The sequence below is a fragment of the Geotrypetes seraphini genome, chromosome 2 (assembly GCF_902459505.1).
Source record: "Geotrypetes seraphini chromosome 2, aGeoSer1.1, whole genome shotgun sequence".
NCBI lineage: Eukaryota > Metazoa > Chordata > Amphibia > Gymnophiona > Dermophiidae > Geotrypetes > Geotrypetes seraphini.
The window spans coordinates 480,701,575-480,724,881 of record NC_047085.1 but is presented as its reverse complement, the minus strand read 5'-3'; the positions used below and the strand labels follow the sequence as shown (position 1 = coordinate 480,724,881).

Here is a 23,307-nt window from a genome sequence, read left to right as displayed (position 1 = left end):
CTCTGGAACCAACTCCCCCCGCAAATCAGATTACAGAACTCATTGATGACCTTCTGGAAATTGGTGAAGACCCCTCTCTTCAACTAAAATTCTAACTGCAATCAACCCCCCCTTAAATTACCCCTTCCTTTCTGCTCTCTCTTCTCCATTCTTCTTAACTTGTACTAAGTTGCTATATAGTCATTGTACTGTTCAAATGTATTCCACTGTGAATGTTGGCTTGTAACCCGTTCTGAGCTACTGGGGACGGGATAGAAATTGAATTAAATAAATAAATGAGAGACTCACAGCTCGAGGTCTCGATGTAAGAACAAATAGAATGAATCTTTCGTAAAGAACAGAAACAAGATTTCACAACTGATGAAATTTGTAAGTGAAATGTGAGTGCGACACCTAAATACTTCAAGTGATTTGAAAGCTTTATGGGTTGAGTACCCAAAAGAGGTGATGAAGATGGTATTTGTGATGAACTAGTGACACACATCCCAACTGTTTTCTGTGGATTCAAGACTAATTTATTATCATTTAACCAATTACTAATCATATTGATACAAGAACATAAGAACATAAGAATTGCCACTGCTGAGTCAGACCAGTGGTCCATCACGCGGCCCTCTGTTCTAAGACCAGCACCCTAACTGAGACTAGCCCTACCAGCACACGTTCTTGTTCAGCAGAAAGTTGTCTAACTTTGTCTTGAATCCTTGGAGGGTGTTTTCCCCTATAACAGCCTCTGGAAGAGTGTTCCAGCTTTCTACCACTCTCTGGGTGAAGAAGAACTTCCTTACGTTTGTACGGAATCTATCCCCTTTCAACTTTAGAGAGTGCCCTCTTGTTCTCCCTACCTTGGAGAGGGTGAACAACCTGTCCTTATCTACTAAGTCCATCCCCTTCAGTACCTTGAATGTTTCGATCATGTCCCCTCTCAATCTCCTCTGTTCGAGGGAGAAGAGGCCCAGTTTTTTCTAATCTTTTGTTGTACGGCAGCTCCTCCAGCCCCTTAACCATCTTAGTCGCTCTTCTCTGGACCCTTTCGAGTAGTACCGTGTCCTTCTTCATGTACGGCGACCAGTGCTAGACGCAGTACTCCAGGTGAGAGCGTACCATGGCCCGGTACAGCAGCATGATAACCTTCTCTGATCTGTTCGTGATCCCCTTCTTTATCATTCCTAGCATTCTGATTGCCCTTTTTGCTGCCGCCATACATTGTGTGGACGGCTTCATCGACTTGTCGATCAGAACTCCCAAGTCCCTTTCCTGGGAGGTCTCTCCAAGTACCGCCCGGACATTCGTGCATGAGATTTTTGTTACCGACATGCATCACTTTACACTTATCCACATTAAACCTCATCTGCCATGTCGATGCTCATTCCTCAAACTTGATTATGTCACGTTGCAGATCTTCGCAATCCCCCTGCATCTTTACTACTCTGAATAACTTTGTGTCATCCGCAAATTTAATCACCTCGCTCGTCGTACCTATGTCCCGATCATTTATAAAGATGTTAAAGAGCACGGGTCCAAGCACCGAGCCCTGCGGCACCCCACTGGTGATGCTCTTCCAGTCCGAGTATTATCCATTTAACCCCACTCTCTGTTTCCTATGCTCCAGCCAGTTTTTAATCCACGTATTTCAATTCCATGGCTTGCAATTTTCTGAAGTAGTCGTTCATGCGGAACCTTGATGAACACCTTCTGAAAATCCAGATATACAATGCGACCAGATCGCCCTTGTCTATCTGTCTGTTTACTCCCTCAAAGAAGTGCAGCAAGTTTGTCAAACACGATCTGTCTTTGCTAAAACTGTGCTGACTGGTCCTTATCAGCCCATGTCCGTCAAGGTGATCAATGATGCTGTCCTTTATCAGTGACTCTACCATCTTTCCCGGTACCGAGGTCAGATTGTAAAGTAGCTAAATCTGGATTAGCAATTGGTTGTGGGAAAATCAGTAAGGTGTCATCTGCATAAAAAGAACTTAATTAGATGTTCCTGACTCAAAAAGATATTAAACAACAAAGGCAAAAGTATAGAGCCTTGAGGTACACCACAGGGAAGACTACTGGTTGATGAACAAATAGAAGAAAAAGAAACTTTAAAAGTTCTCTCTGTGAGAAATGATTTAAACCACTCCAATACTTCTCCGGATATTCCAAAATACTCCAGCCGACTTATAAGAAGAGAAGAGAATGGCTAACAAGATCAAAGGTTGCTGAAAGATTCAAAGATACTAATATTACTGCCTTACCCTGGTCAAAGGCAGTATAACAATCATTAAGCATAGATGCTAAGATTGTTTCAGTGGAATGAAATCTTCTGAAGCCAGATTGGGATGGATGCAGCATAAAAGAAGATTAAACGGGAAACTTGGGAAAAAAACAATCTTTTTGAGAAAATTAGAAATGAAAGGTAAGTTAGAAACTGGGCGAAAGAGTCTAATGTAGGAAGAGTCATGTAGGATTTTTCAGAATAGGATGAACAATTGCTGTTTTCCATTCTGGAGGGATGACTCCAGATTTCAAGCTAGTAATAATCATATTTAACAACAGTGGAGACAAACCATGCTTATGTTCAAGGATCCAAGATGAAGAAAGAGGATCAAGTAAGTAGGTTGTCTTCCTCATTGAATTCACAGTCTGTTCTAAAGAAGTTAAAGAACGAAGTATGAATTTTGACCAAGTAGATGAAATATGAAATGAAACATTGTCAGAAATTGAGCCATCATCTTTCCTCAGAGATTCTAATGGCGTTGAGCTAGGGAAAATTCCTCTCAATATTGAGATTTTAGTTGAAAAACAATCTGCTAAATTCTGAGCTGACAAAGTGGAATCAGTAGAAAAAGAAAGATTTAGAATTAGATAATCTATTTAAAATCATAAACAGCTTCTTGGGGCAATTGGTAGCATGCTTTTTCTTAGCAGTTTAATAATTTCGTCTAACTGTTTTTAAGTGAGTACAATACGCAGAATATAACAAGCGAAAATTCTGAAGATCAAAAGCAGTTTGAGACTTACACCATTTACGTTCCAACATTTGTAGTCGTTTAAAGAATCAGCAATCTTTATTAAACCAAGGTTTATTCCGTGAATTAAAATAAACTCTCCTAAAAGGAATTTTTTTCCACTATTGGTGATTCTAGAGAATGATTCCATGTTTGAGACTATAATTCCAGAGAGAGTGACAAGAAATCTGGAGGAAAATTAGTAAACAGAGGGGACAGAGAGGCACGTGAATGCATATCAGTGATACCCAATCCTTCCTGCCGGCACCCCCCACAACATCCCCAGAAGAGATGCCCATTCCCTCCTGCTGGCAGCCCCCCCCCGAACACATGACCCCCCAACTCCCTAAAGTCCACCCAGATTTTCCCCCGGTACCTTTATCTGCAAGGCTGGCCCGAGTAATGCCTTCTCCCTCTGGCCAGCAGGTCCACCTCTTCAGAATGGCAGGCCTTCCCCTTCCAGGTGCATCCTGTGAGATGCACTGGGGAGGGGCCTAAGGCCCTGATTGGCCCAGGCGGCTAAGGCCCCTCCCATAAGAAGGGCTTTAGGCACCTGGGCCAACCGGAGTCAGACCTCCTTCCCAGTGCATTCTGGGATACACTGGGAATGACCTAAGACTTCAATTGGTAGATACCTAAAGCAATCCCCATATAGAACACCTGTGCGTGATTCTCAAAAGCCGCTTAGGCGGCTGCTGAGACTAGGCGTCCTATACAGAATCAGACCCTATTTGACTAACTTGAAATACCATTTAGAGAATAGCACTTAGCCAAGACAGTATTTATTAGACATGTCCTCTCCCAAAATACATTGCAAAGAGATTAATTATTCTAGGCTTTTGTGAAAAACTTTTATGAGCTGTCCTTCCTTAAAGCTGACAAGTTAAGACTGTACGGAGTAATTTTATGAAACTGTGTTTTCATATGTAAAGACTGTTTAACACATGAAAAAGCCTTTTGTAAAACTAAGCAGGGAGGGAGGGGAAGAGTGTGGCGCAGTGGTCAAAGTTATAGCCTCAGCCCCCTGAGGTTGTGGGTTCAAACCCATGCTGCTCTTTGTGACGCTGGGCAAGTCACTTAACTCCCCCATTGCCCCAGGTACATTAGATAGATTGTGAGCCCACCGGGACAGACAGGGAAGAAAAGTTTTGAGTACCTGAATAAATTCATGTAAACCATTCTGAGCTCCCTAGGGAGAACGGTATAGAAAATTGAATGAATGAATGGTATATGCACACATAAGTATGACAAAATGGCATATATTTAAAAGCACTCTTCCGCCAACCATCCAGCATAAATCTGGCATGATATATAGTAGTGGAACAGCGAGAGGAATCCATCCCTACTGATTTTAACCAAAAACGAGGGGTTTTGAGGTAGATAGAGGCTTTAAAAAAAAGAGAAAATCCAAGATGGCCATTGCAGCAGTGATTTTGTGCCAAAACAGCCAGGGAAGGGGTTTTTACAGGTATGGGACCCTGTCTCTGGCCCTAATGTTGCTACTATTTGGATTTTTGCCAGGTACTAATGACCTGGAATGGCCACCGTGAAGGCCACCGTGAAGACGGACTACTGGAATATATGGACCATTGGTCTGACCCAGTAAGGCTATTCTTATAAGCTTAACCCTCAAATTCAACAAATTTAGACACACACACACACCCTCCCCACTCCCTCTATTTTTCCCCATAGACTACAATGGGCTGTACTGGCATGACATCCACATTTTGACATGTATTGCGGACAAAGGAAGAGCCAATACATATACAATACTTGGTTTAAAGATCAGTTAGCACAGGGGTAGGGAACTCCGGTGCTCGAGAGCCGTATTCCAGTCAGATTTTCAGGATTTCCCCAATGACTATGCATTGAAAGCAGTGCATGCAAATAGATCTCATGCATGTTCATTGGGGAAATCCTGAAAACCCGACTGGAATACGGCTCTCGAGGACCGGAGTTCCCTACCCCTGAGTTAGCAGGTACATTGCCCACCGGGACAGACAGGGAAAAATGCTTGAGTACCTGAACAAAATCATGCAAACCGTTCCGAGCTCTCCTGGGAGAACGGTATAGAACATTGAATGAATAAATACAGTTATTAATGCCCATTAGCCATAATCAACTTTTTATTCCTTTTGGTTGCTTTTTTTCAGCTTAATATTTTGTTTTGTGGATGAAGGTAAAATGCATTATTTAATTAAACCATGTGTCAGCAAATTTGTTCCTCCTTGCTGGCTCTATTTTCTGGTACTCTTCTTTACATATACAATGTTTGTACACATAATTGGTTTTATTTATGGTAGGACCCCTGATGAAGGCACATGTTGCAATGCAGGCGTGTCATGTCAATCAATAAAGCTTTTATCTACAGTGTGACTGCTAGATCTTGCTACACCTCTCCCTGGCCACCTCTGCTCCTCTCTGGTCTCAGTCTTATGGAACAATCATACTGGTTTTTTAACATCGCGTGCAATATCTATATTCTTTTTTTTTTTTTTTAAATAGTATAAACTGTACTTACTATTGCCAAAGATAAATCAATTGGCGTCACTGCTACTTGAATTTTGCTTGTTGGTGCAGGAACTAGGATTTTTTGAAATTCTTCAGCCATCATGTCCATCTCAAAATCATCTATGAAAATAAGCTTTGCTATAGTGAGACTAACTACAGCATATTTTAGTTAGTGAACATCAAGTTTAGCAGAGATATAATATTCAGTTACTGAGAGTATCAAATATTTAATTCAAGAGGATAATTTTATACCAGCAGAAAACAAGGCGGTGATGATCTGCAAATATTCAAGTGGGTGCAGACTAGAATATACCAGAAAGTAAAAGTTGTAGAAAATTTATTAAAACATAAGAGATTTAAAAACTTAGGGGCACATTCCGTAAAGGACATCTAAAAATTAGGCGTTGTGTAGATGTCCAGGAGCAGAATGCTGAGCGTGATTCTATAATTCATAGATACACTATAGAGAATCGTGCTCAGCAGTGCTAAGCAAATCTAAGCGTGTCTATGTTGTTAGACGTCCTTTGTAGAATCGCCTTTTAGGCGTTACATAGATGTCCTAATAACATCTATACCCTTATTGTGTGTTAGCATTATGACATCATTAGAATGGAGATTTTATGCTGTTTTTTTCCATTAAAAATTGCATGCAGTAAAATGCTGGCACCACTATTATATTTATTTATATACTACTTATATCCTATGTGGTATTTACGTTTGGCTCCTTTATCACATTTCTCTTCTGTTCCGGTTGCCCAGGGTCACAAGGAGCAGTGGGGGATTTGAACCAACAACATCAGGGTGCTAAGGCTGTAGCTCTAACCACTGCACCACACACACTCAAATAGCAAACTGCATGTCAATTCCAAAGCCAAGCTTATATCCTCTTGATTTACAAGCAGTCATTTCTCTAGGATAAACATCAAACATGTACCTTCAACACTTGTCCAATTCCTCTTTTGGCCTCTATGTTCCTCAATCAAAACATACGGAAAAAAAATATATATATATATTGCATACTAAATTCTCTATTTTTTGGTGGAAAGAGGACTTCTTGCAAAAGTAGGTCTACTTTTGAGCGCGAGTTGGGTGCTAAATAGGTTCAAGTTAGGTGGATGCAACTTAGGAGTCACTTAGGCGTACTTGAGGCATCCACATATATGTGACCAGGGCTTCTATTTTTGGGGGTATAGAGGACTTCAATTTGATATTAAGGTCAAAAGATGTTTAATAATGCATTACTTAAGCAAAGCACATGCAAATATATACAGTAGTACCTTGGTTTACGAGCATAATTCGTTCCAGAAGCATGCTCGTGAACCAAAATACTCGTATATCAAAGCGAGTTTCCCCATAGGAACTAAGGGAAACTTGCTTGATACGTTCCAACCCACCCCCACCCCCCGAGGCCAGCGGTGCTGCTCTACCCCCCCGAGAACCGGCATTGCTGCCCCCACTCACAAAGGCCCCCCCGTGTGACCCGCCATCCCCACCCCCCGCGATCCGGCACCCCCCCATGATCCAGCATCCCCCCTGCTTGGAGAGAGCGTGAACTCGAAGGCCTTGAGCATGCGCAGATGCTCAATGCCCAGCAAACAAGAAGACGCAGATCTTCGGGCACCGGCACCGGCATGTCCTGTGCATTGGTGCTGGTGCTGGTGGCGCCGATTTTGTGAATGTTTTGCTTGTCTTGCAAAACACTCGCGGTACCTTGGATTACGAGCATAATCCGTTCCAGGAGCATGCTCGTAATCCAAAATGCTCGTATATCAAAGCAAGTTTCCCCATAGGAAGTAAGGGAAACTTGCTTTGATATGTTCCCACCCTCCACCTTTCCCCCCCCCCCCGAGGCCAGCAGCGCTGCTCCCCCCCCCCCCCGAGAACCGACATTGCTCCCCCCGAAGGCCCCCCTCGCGAACCGGCACCCTCCCCCCCGCAATCCGGCACCCCCCCACCGCCATCGGGCACCCCCCCGCCGCGACCTGAGATCCCCCAACCCACCCGAACCCTCTTCTTACTTCCAGTGTAGCCTCCACATCGGCATCGGCACCAGCATGTCCAGTGCCCGAAAATCTGCACATGCTCAAGGCCCGGCACAGGAAGCAGATTTTCGGGCACAGGACATGCTGATGCCGGTGCCGATGCAGAGGCTACACTGGAAGTAAGAAGAGGGTTCGGATAGGTTGGGGGATCTCAGGCTGCGGCAGGGGGGTGCCTGATGGCGGCGGGGGGTGCCTGATCACGGTGGGGGAAGGTGCTGGTTCGCGGGGGGGCGCTCGTACAGCGAGGCAAGCTCGGTTTACAAGGCACCAAGTTTGCGAATGTTTTGCTCGTCTTGCAAAACACTCGCAAACCGGTGCACTCGTAAACCAAGGTACCACTGTATATTAAACTAAACTAAAACTTAACTTTATATACCGGGTCTTCAACCAAAGGAAGCTCGATGCGGTTAACAATAAATTAAAAAAATAAAGTAAACTGAAATACAAGAGAGTTGGGGCTCCTATACTAAGCTGCGCTAGAAGTTTTTGTCATGCGCGCTACACACTAACGCCTCCATAGAGCTGGCATTAATATTTTTTGTATAGCACAGGGTTAGCGCGTGCTAAAAACGCTAGCATAGCTTAGTAAAAGGAGCCCTTAGTTTTCAAAATGTTTAGCGAATAAAAAAGTTTTCTGTTGGCTAAGTTATTGGCATTACGCTTGGCTAAGGCTCTCCCTTATATTCTAGGCATGCACCAAACCTGATTTGTTGCTCACAGGCATTCCTCACATAACACTAGATTGGCTCTTCATATGTTGACATTTACACAATCCATGGAGGATCCTGCCTTTTCTTTATCTTTGGATGTGGAGAAGGCATTTAATCGTGTAGAAAGCACAGTTACTTACCGTAACAGGTGTTATCCAGGGACAGCAGGCAGATATTCTTGACTGATGGGTGACGGCACCGACGGAGCCCCGGTACGGACACTTTTAGAGTGATTGCACTCTAAGAACTTGGAAAGTTCTGGATACCGCACCGCGCATGCGCGAGTGCCTTCCCGCCCGACCCCGGCGCGCGGTCCCTCAGTTAGTATAAGCCAGCTAAGAAGCCAACCCGGGGAGGTGGGTGGGACGCAAGAATATCTGCCTGCTGTCCCTGGATAACACCTGTTACGGTAAGTAACTGTGCTTTATCCCAGGACAAGCAGGCAGCTATTCTTGACTGATGGGTGACCTCCAAGCTAACAAACAAGAGGGATGGTGGGAAGGTTGGCCATTAGGCAAACAAATTTTGCAAAACAGATTGGTCGAAGTGACCATCCCGTCTGGAGAATGTATCCAGACAATAATGTGATGTAAAAGTGTGAACTGAGGACCAAGTAGCAGCTTTGCAGATTTCCTCAATAGGCGTGGAGCGGAGGAAAGCTACAGATGCTGCCATAGCTCTAATTCTATGGGCCGTGACAGAACCTTCCAGTGCCAGTCCGGATTGAGAATAGCAGAATGAAATGCACGCTGCTAGCCAATTAGATAGCGTACGTTTAGAAACAGGGCGTCCCAACTTATTAGGATCAAAAGATAAGAAAAGTTGGGGCGAAGATCTGTGGGGTTTAGTACGGTCTAAATAGTAAGCTAAAGCCCTCTTACAGTCCAAAGTATGAAGAGCCTGTTCACCAGAGTGAGAGTGAGGTCTTGGAAAGAAAACAGGCAGTACAATAGATTGGTTGAGATGGAATTCAGAGACAACCTTTGGGAGAAACTTTGGATGTGTACGCATAACCACCTTATCGTGGTGAAAGACTGTAAAAGGTGGGTCAGAAACCAGTGCATGGAGCTCACTGACCCTCCTGGCAGAGGTGATAGCAATGAGGAAAAGTACCTTCCAAGTGAGAAACTTGAAAGCGGCAGTAGCTAAGGGTTCAAAAGGAGGCTTCATCAAAGCAGAGAGAACCACATTAAGATCCCAGACCACAGGAGGTGCTTTAAGAGGTGGTTTTACATTAAAAAGACCTCGCATGAATCTAGAGACCAGGGGATGAGCTGAAAGGAGTTTTCCATGGATGGGCTCATGAAATGCAGCAATAGCACTGAGATGGACTCTGATGGAGGTAGTTTTGAGACCAGAGTTAGACAAAGAAAGTAGATAGTCCAATAGGGTCTCCACTGCAAGGGACGTGGGATCATGATGATGAAGAAGACACCAGGAAGAAAACCGTGTCCACTTCTGATGGTAACATTGCAGAGTAGCTGGTTTCCTGGAAGCATCCAGAATAGAACGAACGGGCTGAGACAGAAGAGAATCCTGTGAAGTCAGCCCGAGAGATACCAAGCTGTCAGGTGCAGAGACTGGAGGTTGGGATGTAGAAGAGTCTCCTGTTGTTGCGTAAGCAGAGAAGGAAACAGTGGAAGCAGAAAAGGTTCCCTGGAACTGAGTTGAAGTAGAAGGGAGAACCAATGCTGTCTGGGCCACCGTGGGGCAATCAGAATCATGGTGGCTCCTTCCCTCTTGAGCTTGAACAATGTTCGTAACATGAGAGGCAGAGGAGGAAAGGCATACAGGAACAGATTGGACCAATCGAGGAGAAATGCATCCGCTGCCAGACGGTGAGGAGTGTATAGTCTGGAGCAGAAGAGAGGCAGCTGGTAATTTTGAGGAGCTGCGAAAAGGTCGATCTGAGGAGTGCCCCACTGAGCAAAGATGGACTGTAGAGTTAAGGGATCGAGTGTCCACTCGTGAGGTTGGAGAATTCTGCTCAGCTTGTCCGCTAAGTAATTCTGCTCTCCCTGAATGTAAATCGCTTTCAGAAAGAGATGGTGATCTGTGGCCCAAGTCCAAATCTTCTGGGCTTCCTGGCACAAGAGGCGAGAGCCTGTCCCACCCTGTTTGTTGATGTAGTACATGGCCACTTGATTGTCTGTGCACAACAGAAGGACCTGAGGATAGAGAAGATGTTGGAAAGCCTTGAGGGCATAAAACATCGCTCTGAGTTCTAGGAAATTGATGTGATGTCTCATTTCCTGCACTGTCCAAAGACCTTGAGTTTGGAATTCGTTCAAATGAGCTCCCCAGGCATAAGGGGAGGCATCTGTGGTGATGATCAGTTGATGAGGAGGTAGATGGAATAGAAGACCTCTGGAGAGATTTGAGGATATCAACCACCATTGTAGAGACTGACGAAGAGATGATGTCACAGATATGTGCCGTGAGCAAGGATCCGTCGCTTGTGACCACTGGGTAGCAAGGGTCCACTGAGGAATGCGCAGGTGAAGACGTGCGAGGGGGGTGACATGGACTGTGGATGCCATGTGACCCAAGAGTATCATCATTTGTTTGGCAGAGATGGAACGTTGTGGAAGTACCTGCTGACACAGAGATTGGAGAGTTTGAAGACGGTTGGACGGTAGGAATGCTCTCATGAGGACTGTGTCCAGCACCGCTCCAATGAATTGAAGTCGTTGAGTGGGGAGGAGATGAGATTTGGGAAAATTGATCTCGAACCCCAGAAGCTGTAAGAACAAGATGGTTTGATTGGTGGCCAGGAGAACTGTTTGAGATGAATTGGCCTTTATCAACCAATCGTCCAGGTAAGGAAACACCTGAAGGTGATGGGAGCGTAGGTAAGCAGCTACCACAATTAGACACTTGGTGAATACTCGTGGAGATGAGGCAAGACCGAAGGGGAGAACTTTGTACTGGTAATGACAGTTGTTGATCATGAAGCGGAGGTATTGCCTGGAGGCTAGATGGATTGGAATATGAGTGTATGCCTCTTTGAGGTCGAGGGAACATAGCCAGTCGTCTTGATTGAGAAGAGGGTAAAGAGTGGCCAGAGAGAGCATCTTGAATTTTTCCTTGACCAAACATTTGTTGAGATCTCGAAGATCTAAGATGGGTCTGAGATCTCCTGTCTTCTTTGGAACCAGAAAATAACGGGAGTAAAACCCCTGCCCCTTCTGGTCCAGAGGAACCTCTTCGATAGCGTTTAGAAGAAGAAGAGATTGAACCTCTTGAATAAGGAGAGAAGCCTGGGGAGTGTTCAAAGCAGACTCTCTTGGCAGACTTTGAGATGGAAGTGTTTGGAAGTTGAGAGAGTAGCCGTGGCGGATGATGTTGAGAACCCATTGATCGGATGTTATGTTCTCCCAACGGCTGAGATAATAAGTGAGACGGCCTCCAATGGGTAGGGGAAGTTGAACTGATGGAGGCATAATGGCTATGTTCTGGAGAAACACGTCAAAAGGGTTGAGTAGACTTTTGAGGTGGAGGAGGTTTCACCTGTTGTTGCTGATTTTGCCTAGGTGGTTGACGTTGTTGTTGTTGTCGCTGACGCCTAGGTTGTTGGGAATGCTGAGGTAAAGGCCGAGCAGCATATCGGCGTTGGTATGCCGATTGTTGGCGAAACGGTCTAGCAGGGGGAGTCTTCTTTTTGTTCTTTAAAAGAGTATCCCATCTGGTTTCATGAGCAGACAGTTTTTGTGTTGTTGAATCCATGGATTCTCCAAACAGCTCATCCCCCAGACAAGGAGCATTTGCTAGACGGTCTTGGTGGTTCACCTCTAGCTCTGAGACCCTGAGCCATGCCAACCTGCGCATAGCCACTGACATAGCCGTGGCTCTAGAAGTCAATTCGAAGGTGTCATAAATTGATCTGACAAGAAATTTCCTCAACTGAAGGAGAGAGGAAGCACAGGAATGAAAAGAAGGTTTTTTACGATCAGGAAGGAATTGTTCAAATGAAGACAACTGCTGGACCAAATGCTTTAAATAAAAAGAAAAATGAAAAGCATAGTTTCCTGATCTATTGGCCAACATGGCATTTTGATAAAGCCGTTTGCCAAATTTGTCCATAGATTTCCCTTCTCTGCCAGGAGGGACTGAAGCATACACATTAGCCCCCGCTGATTTCTTTAATGTAGACTCTACCAAAAGAGATTCATGTGGGAGCTGGGGTTTGTCAAACCCAGGAATGGGGATTACCCTGTATAGAGAGTCCAGCTTACGAGGAGCTCCTGGTACAGTCAGGGGAGTTTCAAGGTTTTTATAAAACGTCTCTCGTAAAATATCATGGAGAGGAAGTTTAAGGAATTCCCTTGGAGGCTGGTCAAAATCCAGAGCATCAAGGAATGCTTTGGACTTCTTGGATTCAGCCTCCAAGGGAATTGACAGGGATTCACACATCTCCTTCAAAAAGGAGGTAAAAGAGGTGGAATCCTGTTTAGAAGGAGGGTCTGTTACCAGGTGTTCCTCCTCATCGGAAGAGCATTCTCCTTCAGATAGGAAGGGCTCTTCTGAATCTCCCCACAAATCAGGGTCTCTAACCTGAGAGCCATGGTGTCGAGACTCAGGTGTGGAGGGGTCTACGTGTCGGGTTTTATGTGTAGATTTGCCCGATCTCATAGAAACGGTATCAGGCGATGCAACCTGATGTATCGGTACCGAGGTCTGTACCGCCTGGTGCTGAGACCTAGGTTCAGGAGCTAGAACCGGCATCGATGACGATGTGGTAAGTGCCGGTACCGATAAAGTGGATGCCGATAAGAGAGGGCGTTCCTCTATCGGTACCGGAGGCTCCGACCGAACTGGAACTGGAAGGTTCGGGGTCAAGAGAGCAGGAAACAGCTTTTGAAGTTGATCCTTAAGCTGCACCTGCAGAACGGCAGCGATGCGCTCGTCCAAGGATGGCACCGGCACCGCTTTTTTCTTCTGCGGTGCCTTGGGTGCCGCTCGACACTCCGACGAAGAGCCCGATGTCGAGGGACTAACTTCGATCGGAGCGGAGCGCTTCCGTGGGCGCCTCGAGGTCGGCAGGATTGGGCTCACTGCTGTAGAGACCGGAGGACGCTCCAACGGGGAAGGCTTCTTAGCCGGCTTACCTGTGGGATGCGATACCGGCGTCGAATCACGCGGTGTCGACGAAGTCGGAGCCGACTGGGATGGAACAGATGTCGGTGCCGGAGTTGCGGAGTCGGACATCTCGGCACCGAAAAGGATCCGCTGCTGGATTTGGCGGTTTTTGAGGGTCCTCTTTTTTAAAGTTGCACAGCGGGAGCAAGTAGATGCTCGATGGTCAGGACCAAGACACTGCAGACACCAGTTATGGGGGTCTGTCAGTGAAATTGGTCTAGCGCACCGCTGGCACTTTTTAAAACCGGGCTGAGGGGGCATGAACGGGAAAACAGCCTCTGCCAAATCGAAAGCCGAGGCTTCGATCGTGGCAACAGGCCCCGCCGGGCCGAATCGAAAAAGAGGAGAAAAAACTATTATAATTTTTTTTTTTTTTTTTTTAAAGAGAAAAGAAATAAAGAAAACTTTATTGTAAAAAGGGGGGTTTACGCGAGCGGGAAGGCGTGAAAAAATCTCTTCAACGGCCGTTGAAGTGAACGCGTCTTCTTAGCTCCGCGGAAACTAGAAAACTGAGGGACCGCGCGCCGGGGTCGGGCGGGAAGGCACTCGCGCATGCGCGGTGCGGTATCCAGAACTTTCCAAGTTCTTAGAGTGCAATCACTCTAAAAGTGTCCGTACCGGGGCTCCGTCGGTGCCGTCACCCATCAGTCAAGAATAGCTGCCTGCTTGTCCTGGGATAATGGACTTTTATGTACCAAGCAATGGATTGGTTTGGGGTGGGTTATGGATTCATACAAATGATCAAAGCTTTGTATAGCTGCCCTTTGGCCAGATTGTATATAAATAATTCTTTTTCGGACAGTTTTCGTCTGAAGAGGGGAGTTAGGCAGGGGTGTCCCTTATCTCCTCTGTTGTTTGATATTGTATTGGAATCCTTACTATTGGCTATTCAACAGGCAGAGGGGATTCAGGGTATCCCTTATGCTATTCAGGAATATAAAGTTTCTGCATATGCAGATGATATTTTGCTTTATTTGAGGAATCCTGAATCTACTAATCCACATTTATTGAACTTGATTGAAAGATTTGGAAAATTTTCAGGATATAAAATAAATTGGAATAAATCAGAAATCCTTCCGCTTAATATACATTCTCAAAAAGGATTGTTTGATCATTTCCCTTTTCTTTGGAAAGAAGAGGGTATAAAATATTTATGAATATGGATTTATAAGACACTGGAAGAAACAATGAAAATAAATGAAAAATCTTTATTGTTAAAGGTAACAGAAATGTGTGAGCAATGGAATCCATTACATTTATCTTGGTGGGGGAGAATTCAAACAGTGAAAATGATGATTTTGCCTGTGGTATGTTACCAAATGGAAATGTTACCTATTTATTTTCAAAATTCTTTTTACAAGAAATTGAATAGTATTCTTATCAAATTTGTTTGGATGGGCAAAACTGCTAGAATAGCTTTAGTATCTTTACAAAAACCAATTGTGGAGGGAGTGGTAAATTTTCCAAATTTCTATAGGTATCATCAGGCCTATATTCTGTGTCAGGGTATGTACTGACTTCATGGAACATTATCCAGACTGGTTAATTTTGGAATAGAAAATTATGTCCCCAATGCGTCTGTCTCATGTATTGGGCATTAAACTACCGAGTTATGCTAAGGATAATAACATTATTTTGGATACTTGGAAGACCCTGAGATGTATAAATAAATTAACTGAAATTCCTATAGAACAGTCTATGTGTCAATCCCTATGGCTGAACTCCAAGATACAAAAAGGCGGGTCTAAAATTGCCTGGAAAGATTGGATGCAAGTAGGCATAAGAACATTGGAGGATGTTGTTTCAAATGGAAAGTTGCTGGATTTTTCACGGTTGCAACAATCTTTTGGTATTTCAAAATTTCAATTTTATAAATGGTTGCAACTGAAGCAGGCTATTCAGAAAGGGTTCCCCGAGTGGCGTAATTTGAGAAATTTTTATAGCCTGAAATTCCTCTGTTTTCAGGCAGACATGTTAGGACATCAAGCCGCCAAGTGGTATAAATTAATATCTGAACTTATGAATAAGAAACCCAAAAATGCTTTTAGAGACATTTGGAGCATCGAGATTAAGCAGCATATTTCTGCATCTCGATGGCCATGTATTTGCTTTTGGAGGATAAAGTGTACAGCGTCAGCATCTATGAAACAAACTTGGTTCTTTTTGTTACATCGTTCTTTTTGGACCCCAATTAGATTGAATAAGTTAGATAATTCTAGATCTAATAGATGCTGGCACTGTCAACCTAGACATAAGAACATTAAATCATTTATTGTTTTATTGGCCTAAAATAATGATTTTTTAGAGATCAATCTTGGGACATAATAATATTTTAGATTCTGAGATTCCTTTAACTTATAAAATAGTAATTTGTGGTACTGTTTTGCATATCAAAAATCCTCTAGATAAACAAAAAAGACGTCTCTTTTTAATTGTGACAAGTACAGCTATACAACTGATTACAAGAAATTGGAAAAACTGGGATTGTCTCAACTTTACAATCTATGTTTAATCTATAAATATGAGAAAAGGAACGCTGTTCTATTAGGAAATAATAAAAACTTTAAATTAATTTGGGGCCCATTGACGTCCTTTGTAGAATCACAATAGTTATGTTTTTGTTGTTAGATAAAATGCACATCCAGGGAGGGGGGTGGGGATGGGAGGTATACAAGGTTTTTATTGATTATTTTTATGGATGAAAATAGGGGGGGAAGAGTGGTAAATTTTTGTGGTTTGATAAATAAGTCTGAATGGTTATATATATGTAATTTCTGTTTACAATATATATAGTATATTTCTGAAGATATGGAAAAATTTATAGTTATTTCAATGATAAAGATTAGATTGGGTGAGGGTATTAATATGTATGAATCTTATAAAACTTAAGTGATGCCTAAAGTGTAAATGTTTAATTTTGTTCTGTTTTCACTTATTGAATGTGTTGAAAATGAATAAAGAATTTTTTTTTTTTTTTAAACAAGTTTATGGAAGAGTTGGAAGTAATTGGGACACCTCAAAATTAGGGGAAGTTCATTCCATAATTGAGGAAATTTAACACTAGAGAGCTGCTAAAATTCTTAACTCCTTGAATGCCTTTCCTAGAAGGAAGAGAATGTTTAAATCGATGAATGCCTCTCGCATATGAAAATCTATAAACATTCCATAGCAGAGGAACAAGAGGAGCATACTAAACCTTCTATTTGGAGGGGGGTATAGAGGACTCTTTCATAAAAGAAAAATATGTTTAATAAAGCATTACTCAAGCAAAGCACATGAAATATATACAATGCTCCCCTGAGATTTGTGGGGGTTCCGTTCAAGGAACCCCCGCGAATCTCGAAAAACCGTGAATACGGTTTTTCATGGGGGAACCTGAAGAGGGCAGCGGGAGAGGGTAGCAGGACATCAGCCAGAGCGCCCCGAATACAGGAAAGCACTCTGTCACAATCCGTCCCCAGTGGCTCCGCTCATTCCAGAGCTGCCGGTGGCTAAACCTTATCCAGCCACTCAGCGAGCTAACCACGGGGATAGGATTGTGACTAGTCCCAGGAAAAAAGGTACATTTCCCTTTAACTGGAAGCAGGCTGAACTGCAGGGAGTAGAGGAAGGAGAGCAGAACAGCTCAGAAGAGCCTGAGAGGGACCTCCCTCCTCCTGTTCACTCCCAGCTGAGGCCCATGGTGAGAAATGTAAAACAAGCTAAGCAATCAAGGCAGGTAACTCCTCCCCCTCAGAGAGCAGGGTGTGTTCGTTTGAACAATATAGAGGCTGCTCTGAGGAGAGGAAAGTTAGTTGGCCCTGAGCCAGCTCAGGGAAGGGTCTCTCCTGACTATATTCCTGACTGTGAGGATGTGACTATGATGGAAACTGACACTGACCTTGTTGCCAACCAGCCAGCCCCACCTGAACCCATGGAATGGGTAGAGAGCCTTGGACTGCCTGAAGATACGCTCATGCAATAAAGATAAGTGGCAGGTCTGAAGGTTTGGAGCCTTTCTCTGTTTATTAGAACACTGTTGTGCAGTTGTGCTGTGTGTGAGAAAGTGCAGGGACTTGTGCTGAGAAAAAAAAAAACGTTTTTTTTTATTGTTGTTTTGTAACTCAAGTGGCCTGAATTGGGGATGCATTTCTGTGACTGTGAGGGAAGTAAATGTCATAACTTTTGGGGAGAATTCACTTAAGATCCAGGTCGGGATAGTGGGGCCATTATTGGCATTCTGATACTTCAGAAAAGTAATAAGTGAATTCCTTTACTCCCCTCCCCCACCAACAGTTTCTCTGTTGGATTCAGCCCAGCTTTAAACTTGCTGAGCTTAGAGGCCCAGAACTTGAGTGAGAGGGTGTAAGGTTGCTTTATCTTCCCTAAGGTAAAGACAAGCCCACTACAGTTCTGTTTGCTATTTTTGGATGTAAATGATACTTACCTTAATTGCCTGATTGAAGGTAGCAGTGGCAACCCATTCCAGTGGGTCCACTCCAGACTTTATTTTTGGTTATCTGTGTGCAGCATTCTATTTGGACTTTGGGGTTTTTTTTTTATGAATGCTTAAGGGAGACGTTGCTCCCAACTTCGTTTCAAGGAATAAAGGGACTTTGAACAAGTGAACTGATTTGTTTATTTTTGCTATTTTGCTTCCTGACAAGAAAAGATATTCCAGCAGGACTTCCTTCCTTCATCGGAAGCACGTCGGAGTTGCGCTCGGGTGAGCAGAGGCCGGGTTACGGCAAATACAGGTACCGGCCCTGTCACAACTCGTGGTTTACTCCGACCACCTCTTCCTGCACGAAGTCGGGCCTTATCCAATCAGGAGCTGCATGTCAAAGCAGTCTTCCTGCATGAAGTCTGGCCTTGGATAAGGCCAGACTTCATGCAGAAAGAGGCAGTCCGAGCGAACCGCGAATGATTTCCTGCACTCGGGGTGCTCTGGCTGCTCTCCTGCTACCCTCTCCCGCTGCCCTCTCCTTGTTGGCGGTTGGCGGTCCAAAAATACCGCGAATGACCGGGACCGCGAACCACCGACCGTGGACAACCGGGGGAACACTGTATAATATACTAAACTTCATTCCCAAAAGGCTAAGAAAATAAGAAGAGAATCCTTACTCACAATAGCTGTGGTTCAAAGCAAGTGGACATATCTGATGCACAATCTTTACATCATTGTGACATCATCAATATGTACCTAGATGGCAGAATGTCACTAAAAAATAATAGGAATGTGTGCTGGGATTTGAACCCACCACCTTGGGAAGATGGAAGAAGTGCCTTTAACTACTGAGCCACATGAGATTTCTTTTAGGCAGGGGTTCCTGCATTGTGAGATGATATCTTAAGAGATCATAGCCATCTCAGGGGAAAAAGGTAAGTTTTCCTCTGCATCCTAGAAACGATAAGAGTGCAAATGTAAATAGAAAAGTCCACAACCCATACTTTCTTATGAGACCAAAAAGAAGCTGTTAAGGTACTGGGTGGTGGGTTGTGTGGCTTGAGCTCATGACCTGTGGAAGATGAAAGTGCTTTTAACCACTGAGCAACAGGAGCTTTCATTTAGGCAGGGGTTCCTATTATTTTTTTGTGACATTTTGCCATCTAGGTGCATATTGATGATGTCACAATGATGTCAAGATTGTATATCAGACATGTCCACTTGCTCTGAACCACAGCTGTTGTGAGTAGGGATTTTCTTCTTATTTTCTTAGCCTTTTGGGAATGAGGTTTAGTATGCTACATATATTTCATGTGCTTTCCTTGAGTAATGAATTATAAAATATCTTTTTCTTTTATTTTTTGTGTCAAGGTTTATTTATTAAAGTTTTCAATTTACAAGACACGGATATAAACAGGCATAAGTAACAAGTAGAGAAAGATATGCACAAAATCAAGCAGGATATCTTTAAAGATATATATCTAATCGATGATTATGCATCTACATAACAGTAACAGTAATATAAACATATCCTTTATATAACAAGAAAATATCCCAACTAAACAAGCAAGCATGAATCTAAAAGAAGAAGGGAAAGTAAGGAGGAAGAAGTGAGTAACTCATGTAGAAATAGATTGTAAATAAGATTTCAATAAGGACCATTTCTTCTGAAAGAGAGTGAATCTGTTAGTAGATTTAGCTAAATAAGCTTCAGTTCTAAAGGTGAGACAAACTAAATTCCACCATTGTGAATGAGAAGCTTTCGCTAGATCCTTCCAGTGAGAGAGGAGAACCTTTAGGGCCAATGAGAGGAGAATGTCAAAAAGAAAATGGTCCGCTTCAGAGATTTTGGAGGAGAGAGCAAATGATTTCAACAGCAGCATTTGAAATGTTAAAGGAATATTAATGCGAAAGAGGGCACTAATGGTTTCCCAAACCGTGGTCCAATATGCGTTTATTGAGGGACAGGCAAATAGAAGATGTTTCAATGAGCCAATTTGTGTTAAGCAGGTCCAGCAGTTTTTGGAGTAAGTTGGATTAATTTTATGAGATTTTAGAGGAGTCCATGTCACTCTGTGGAGTAGGAAGACCATAGATTGGAGATTCGATGCTGATCTTGATGTATGGAAGGTGGAGTGAAAAATATGGGACCAAGCCTCTTCCGGGATCGACATCCCAAGGTCTGTTTCCCACTTAGTTAGTAATGGGGTCATAGAAGAGGGAAGAATCGATTTGAGAAGTTTGTAAAAGTGGGAAGCGGTATGCCCCAAGGCTAAAAATTGTCGGGAAAGGGTATATAAGGAGGGAGGAGAATTGGAAACACTTGGAAGGAGGCTAGATTTTTTGAGCGAGGATCTAAGTTGCAGCCATCTGTAAAACTGAGATGATTCCAGCGAGAAGGAATCCATCAGTTCATTGAAGGTAAGAAGGGACCCATCTGGATGTTTGAGGGAGCCTATATCCCAAATATCGTGAGCATACCAAGAGGGCCAAGAGAGGGATTTTTTATCAATCAGAAGGAGTTTGTTGAACCATAAGGGACTTAATATGGATTTATTCCAAGGAATATCGAGTTATGTGTCTAATTCGGAGAGGATTTTATGAGTGGTGGACATAATGGGATTTTTGGCGAGATTAGGAAAGTTCTTTGTGCCCATCAATCTGAGTAGGGGAAATGGACTCATAAGAGACGTTTCCAGTCGCAACCAATTGGGCATATCTGACGAGGGAGAAGAAGAGAACCATTCCGCACCTTGCCTCAGTATGAAAGCTCGGTGATAGAGTTTAAGGTCAGGGAAATTAACACCGCCTAGTTCGGTAGGAGTTTTCAGTTTTGGGAGGGAAATCCTATGGGGTTTGTTATTCCAGAGAAAGCGAAGCATTTTTGACTCCAATACTTTGTATAAGGAAGGAGGAAAAAGAAGGGGAAACATGTTGAAAATGTAAGTGAGTTTAGGAACCACCATCATCTTGATGGTGTCTAAGCGACCCCACCAAGAAAGATGTAGAGGGGACCATGATGCTAAGGCAGAAATCTGAGTTAGAAGCTTGGAAGATATCAGTTGAATGGTTGAACGGAGGTCTCTGTCAAATTGTAATCCTAAATACTTTATACTATTCTTAACCCAAGTAAAAGGCTGAGAAGAAATGGTGAAAGGGAGACAGGAGTCATTGAGAGGCATGAACTCGGTTTTGTCCCAGTTAATTTTATATCCAGAAAGAGAGAAGGAAGAGATTAGTTGCATTAATGAAGACACTGACGTTTTTGGATCTGAGAGATATAACAATACATCATCCGCATAGACGGAGATTTTAAATTCAATGTCAGCAACGGATATGCCCCTGATGTCTGGTGATTGCCTAATAGCTACCAGGAGAGGCTCAAGAGCCAGGTTGAACAATAATGGGGACATGGGACAACCTTGGCGAGTACCTCTATGCAGTGTGAATGAGGAAGAGGCCTTATCATTAACTATCAGTTTAGCTGAGGGGGCCCTGTATAGAAGGGAAATCATATGAATGAACATAGGAGGAAAACCAAATTTAGATAGGACATCAAAGAGATATCTCCACTCCACCCTATCAAACGCCTTCTCGGCATCTAAGGATACAAGAACAGCGGGGTTAGCATCCGATAGAGTGGAGTGGAGTACATGACATAAAAGTCTGGTGTTGTCGGCTCCATAGCGACCTTTCATGAAACCAACTTGGTCTCTATGGATCAGACAAGATATAACCTTTTCCAAACGGAACACCAAAATTTTTGCAAAGATTTTATAGTCCATGTTTAATAGAGAAATAGGACGATAGTTTTGAACTAGCTGAGGGTCTCTGTTCGGTTTTGGGAGGACAACGATGTTCGCTTCAAGGAAGCGGCTTGGACCACATGGAGATGACAATAAACCTTGGAAGTATGATGTTAGATGAGGTGCCAGATCAGATGAAAATGATTTGAAGAATTCAGATGATAATCCATCGGGCCCAGGTGCTTTAGCAGATGGTAAAGAGGAAATGGCTTGAAGAACCTCAACTGGAGTAATTGGTTGCTGCAAGGAATGTTGTTGAAACACCGTAAGGTGGGGTAGATCGATCGATTGAAGAAAGTCCATGGTGGAACCAGTGGATGAGGAGATTTCTGAAGAGTAGAGATTATTGTAAAAAGAACGGAAATCCTCTAGTATATCTTTAGTTGTGGTGTGGAGTTGACCAGTAGAGGATTTAATATGTGTGATCCAATTTTTGGAGCGTTTGCCTTTAAGATAAGTAGCAAGCAGATGTCCAGATTTGTTGGCGGAAGAATAGTAGGTAGCAGAACTACGAAATATGGAAGCAGAGGCAAGTGAACTGAAGATTTCATTATATTGGAATTTCAGACATTGTAGTTTCTTGTATAGGAGAGGGTCAGGGTGAAGATATAGTTGTGATTCATATATATGAATGTCCGATTCAAGCTGTTGCAAAGTGGATTTCCTTTTTTTAAGTTGAAAAGCAGAGTAACTAATTATCTCTCCTCTGAGCCAGGCTTTGTAGGATTCCCACACAATAGAGAAGTCCGAAACCGAAGTGATGTTGTTGGCAAAGAAGGCTTGTGATTCGATTTAATGTGAGAAACAAAAGCTTCATCGTGAAGAAGAAAGTTGTTCATTCGCCACTGTCGTGAAGAGGAGGAAGAAGACCAGTTGAATGTACAGGAGACAGCCGCATGATCTGATATAGTAATGTCATGAATTCCTGAAGAGGAGACAAGATTTACAATGTCTTTGGAGCCTAAAATATAGTCAATCCTGGAGTATGATTGGTGGGGAGCCGAGTAAAAAGTGTAGTCTTTGGTGGTGGGGTGCAGGATCCTCCAAAGATCAGACCACCCATAGAGATCCATCATTTTAACAACTGTGGAGCGAACTCCAAGTTTGGCTGGTCGGCAGTGTGACAAACCCAGCACCAGCACTAGCCCAGTCCCTGATAGGATTAAGTGCAGAAGAATGGACCAGATTGATTCTGGCGCTCAACTTGAGGCTGACCTCCCTTGCCCCTATAATCAAAGTGATAGTGAGCTGGAACAGAGGCAGGCAGGTTGGCAACAGCAGCTTCCGGGCTTTAGAACAGCTAAAGAAGCCACAAGGAAAGTAGCTGCAGTTGAAAAACCCAGGCAGAGGAAAACTGCTGTAGAGCCAAAACCCATCCCCCGCTACAGGCTGAAGGGGATTGGCTCTGGTCTGTTTAAAAGCAGGCAGAGACAAACAGGAGGAGGAGGAGCGAGTGACGAGGGCGAGTCACTCCCACAGCCCAAGGCAGGAGAGGAGCTGTGGAACAGGGCAGGAGAGGAGAACGTGCTGGATTATCCCATGCAGGATTTGGAGGAAGGCTTAACCCCTTCAAACTATCCAGTGCCAGACCAGGTAGAAGGCATGGAGATAGAAATAGCTGGCCCTAGGGTAGAAGGCCAGTTAGAAGGTATGGAATTCTGAATGAAAGAATGC

General features: G+C 43.6%; 1 protein-coding gene across 4 annotated transcripts in view; it reads right to left on the bottom strand.

Annotated features, from left to right (window-relative positions):
• MINDY4 (MINDY lysine 48 deubiquitinase 4) overlaps positions 1–23,307 on the bottom strand; it is a 210,635-nt gene that overhangs the window by 118,263 nt on the left and 69,065 nt on the right. For all 4 annotated transcript variants that reach the window (XM_033931767.1, XM_033931765.1, XM_033931766.1 and 1 more), the window contains exon 7: positions 5,521–5,630. In XM_033931767.1, the coding sequence (XP_033787658.1) occupies positions 5,521–5,630 (110 nt within the window). The remainder of the gene's footprint in view (positions 1–5,520; positions 5,631–23,307) is intronic.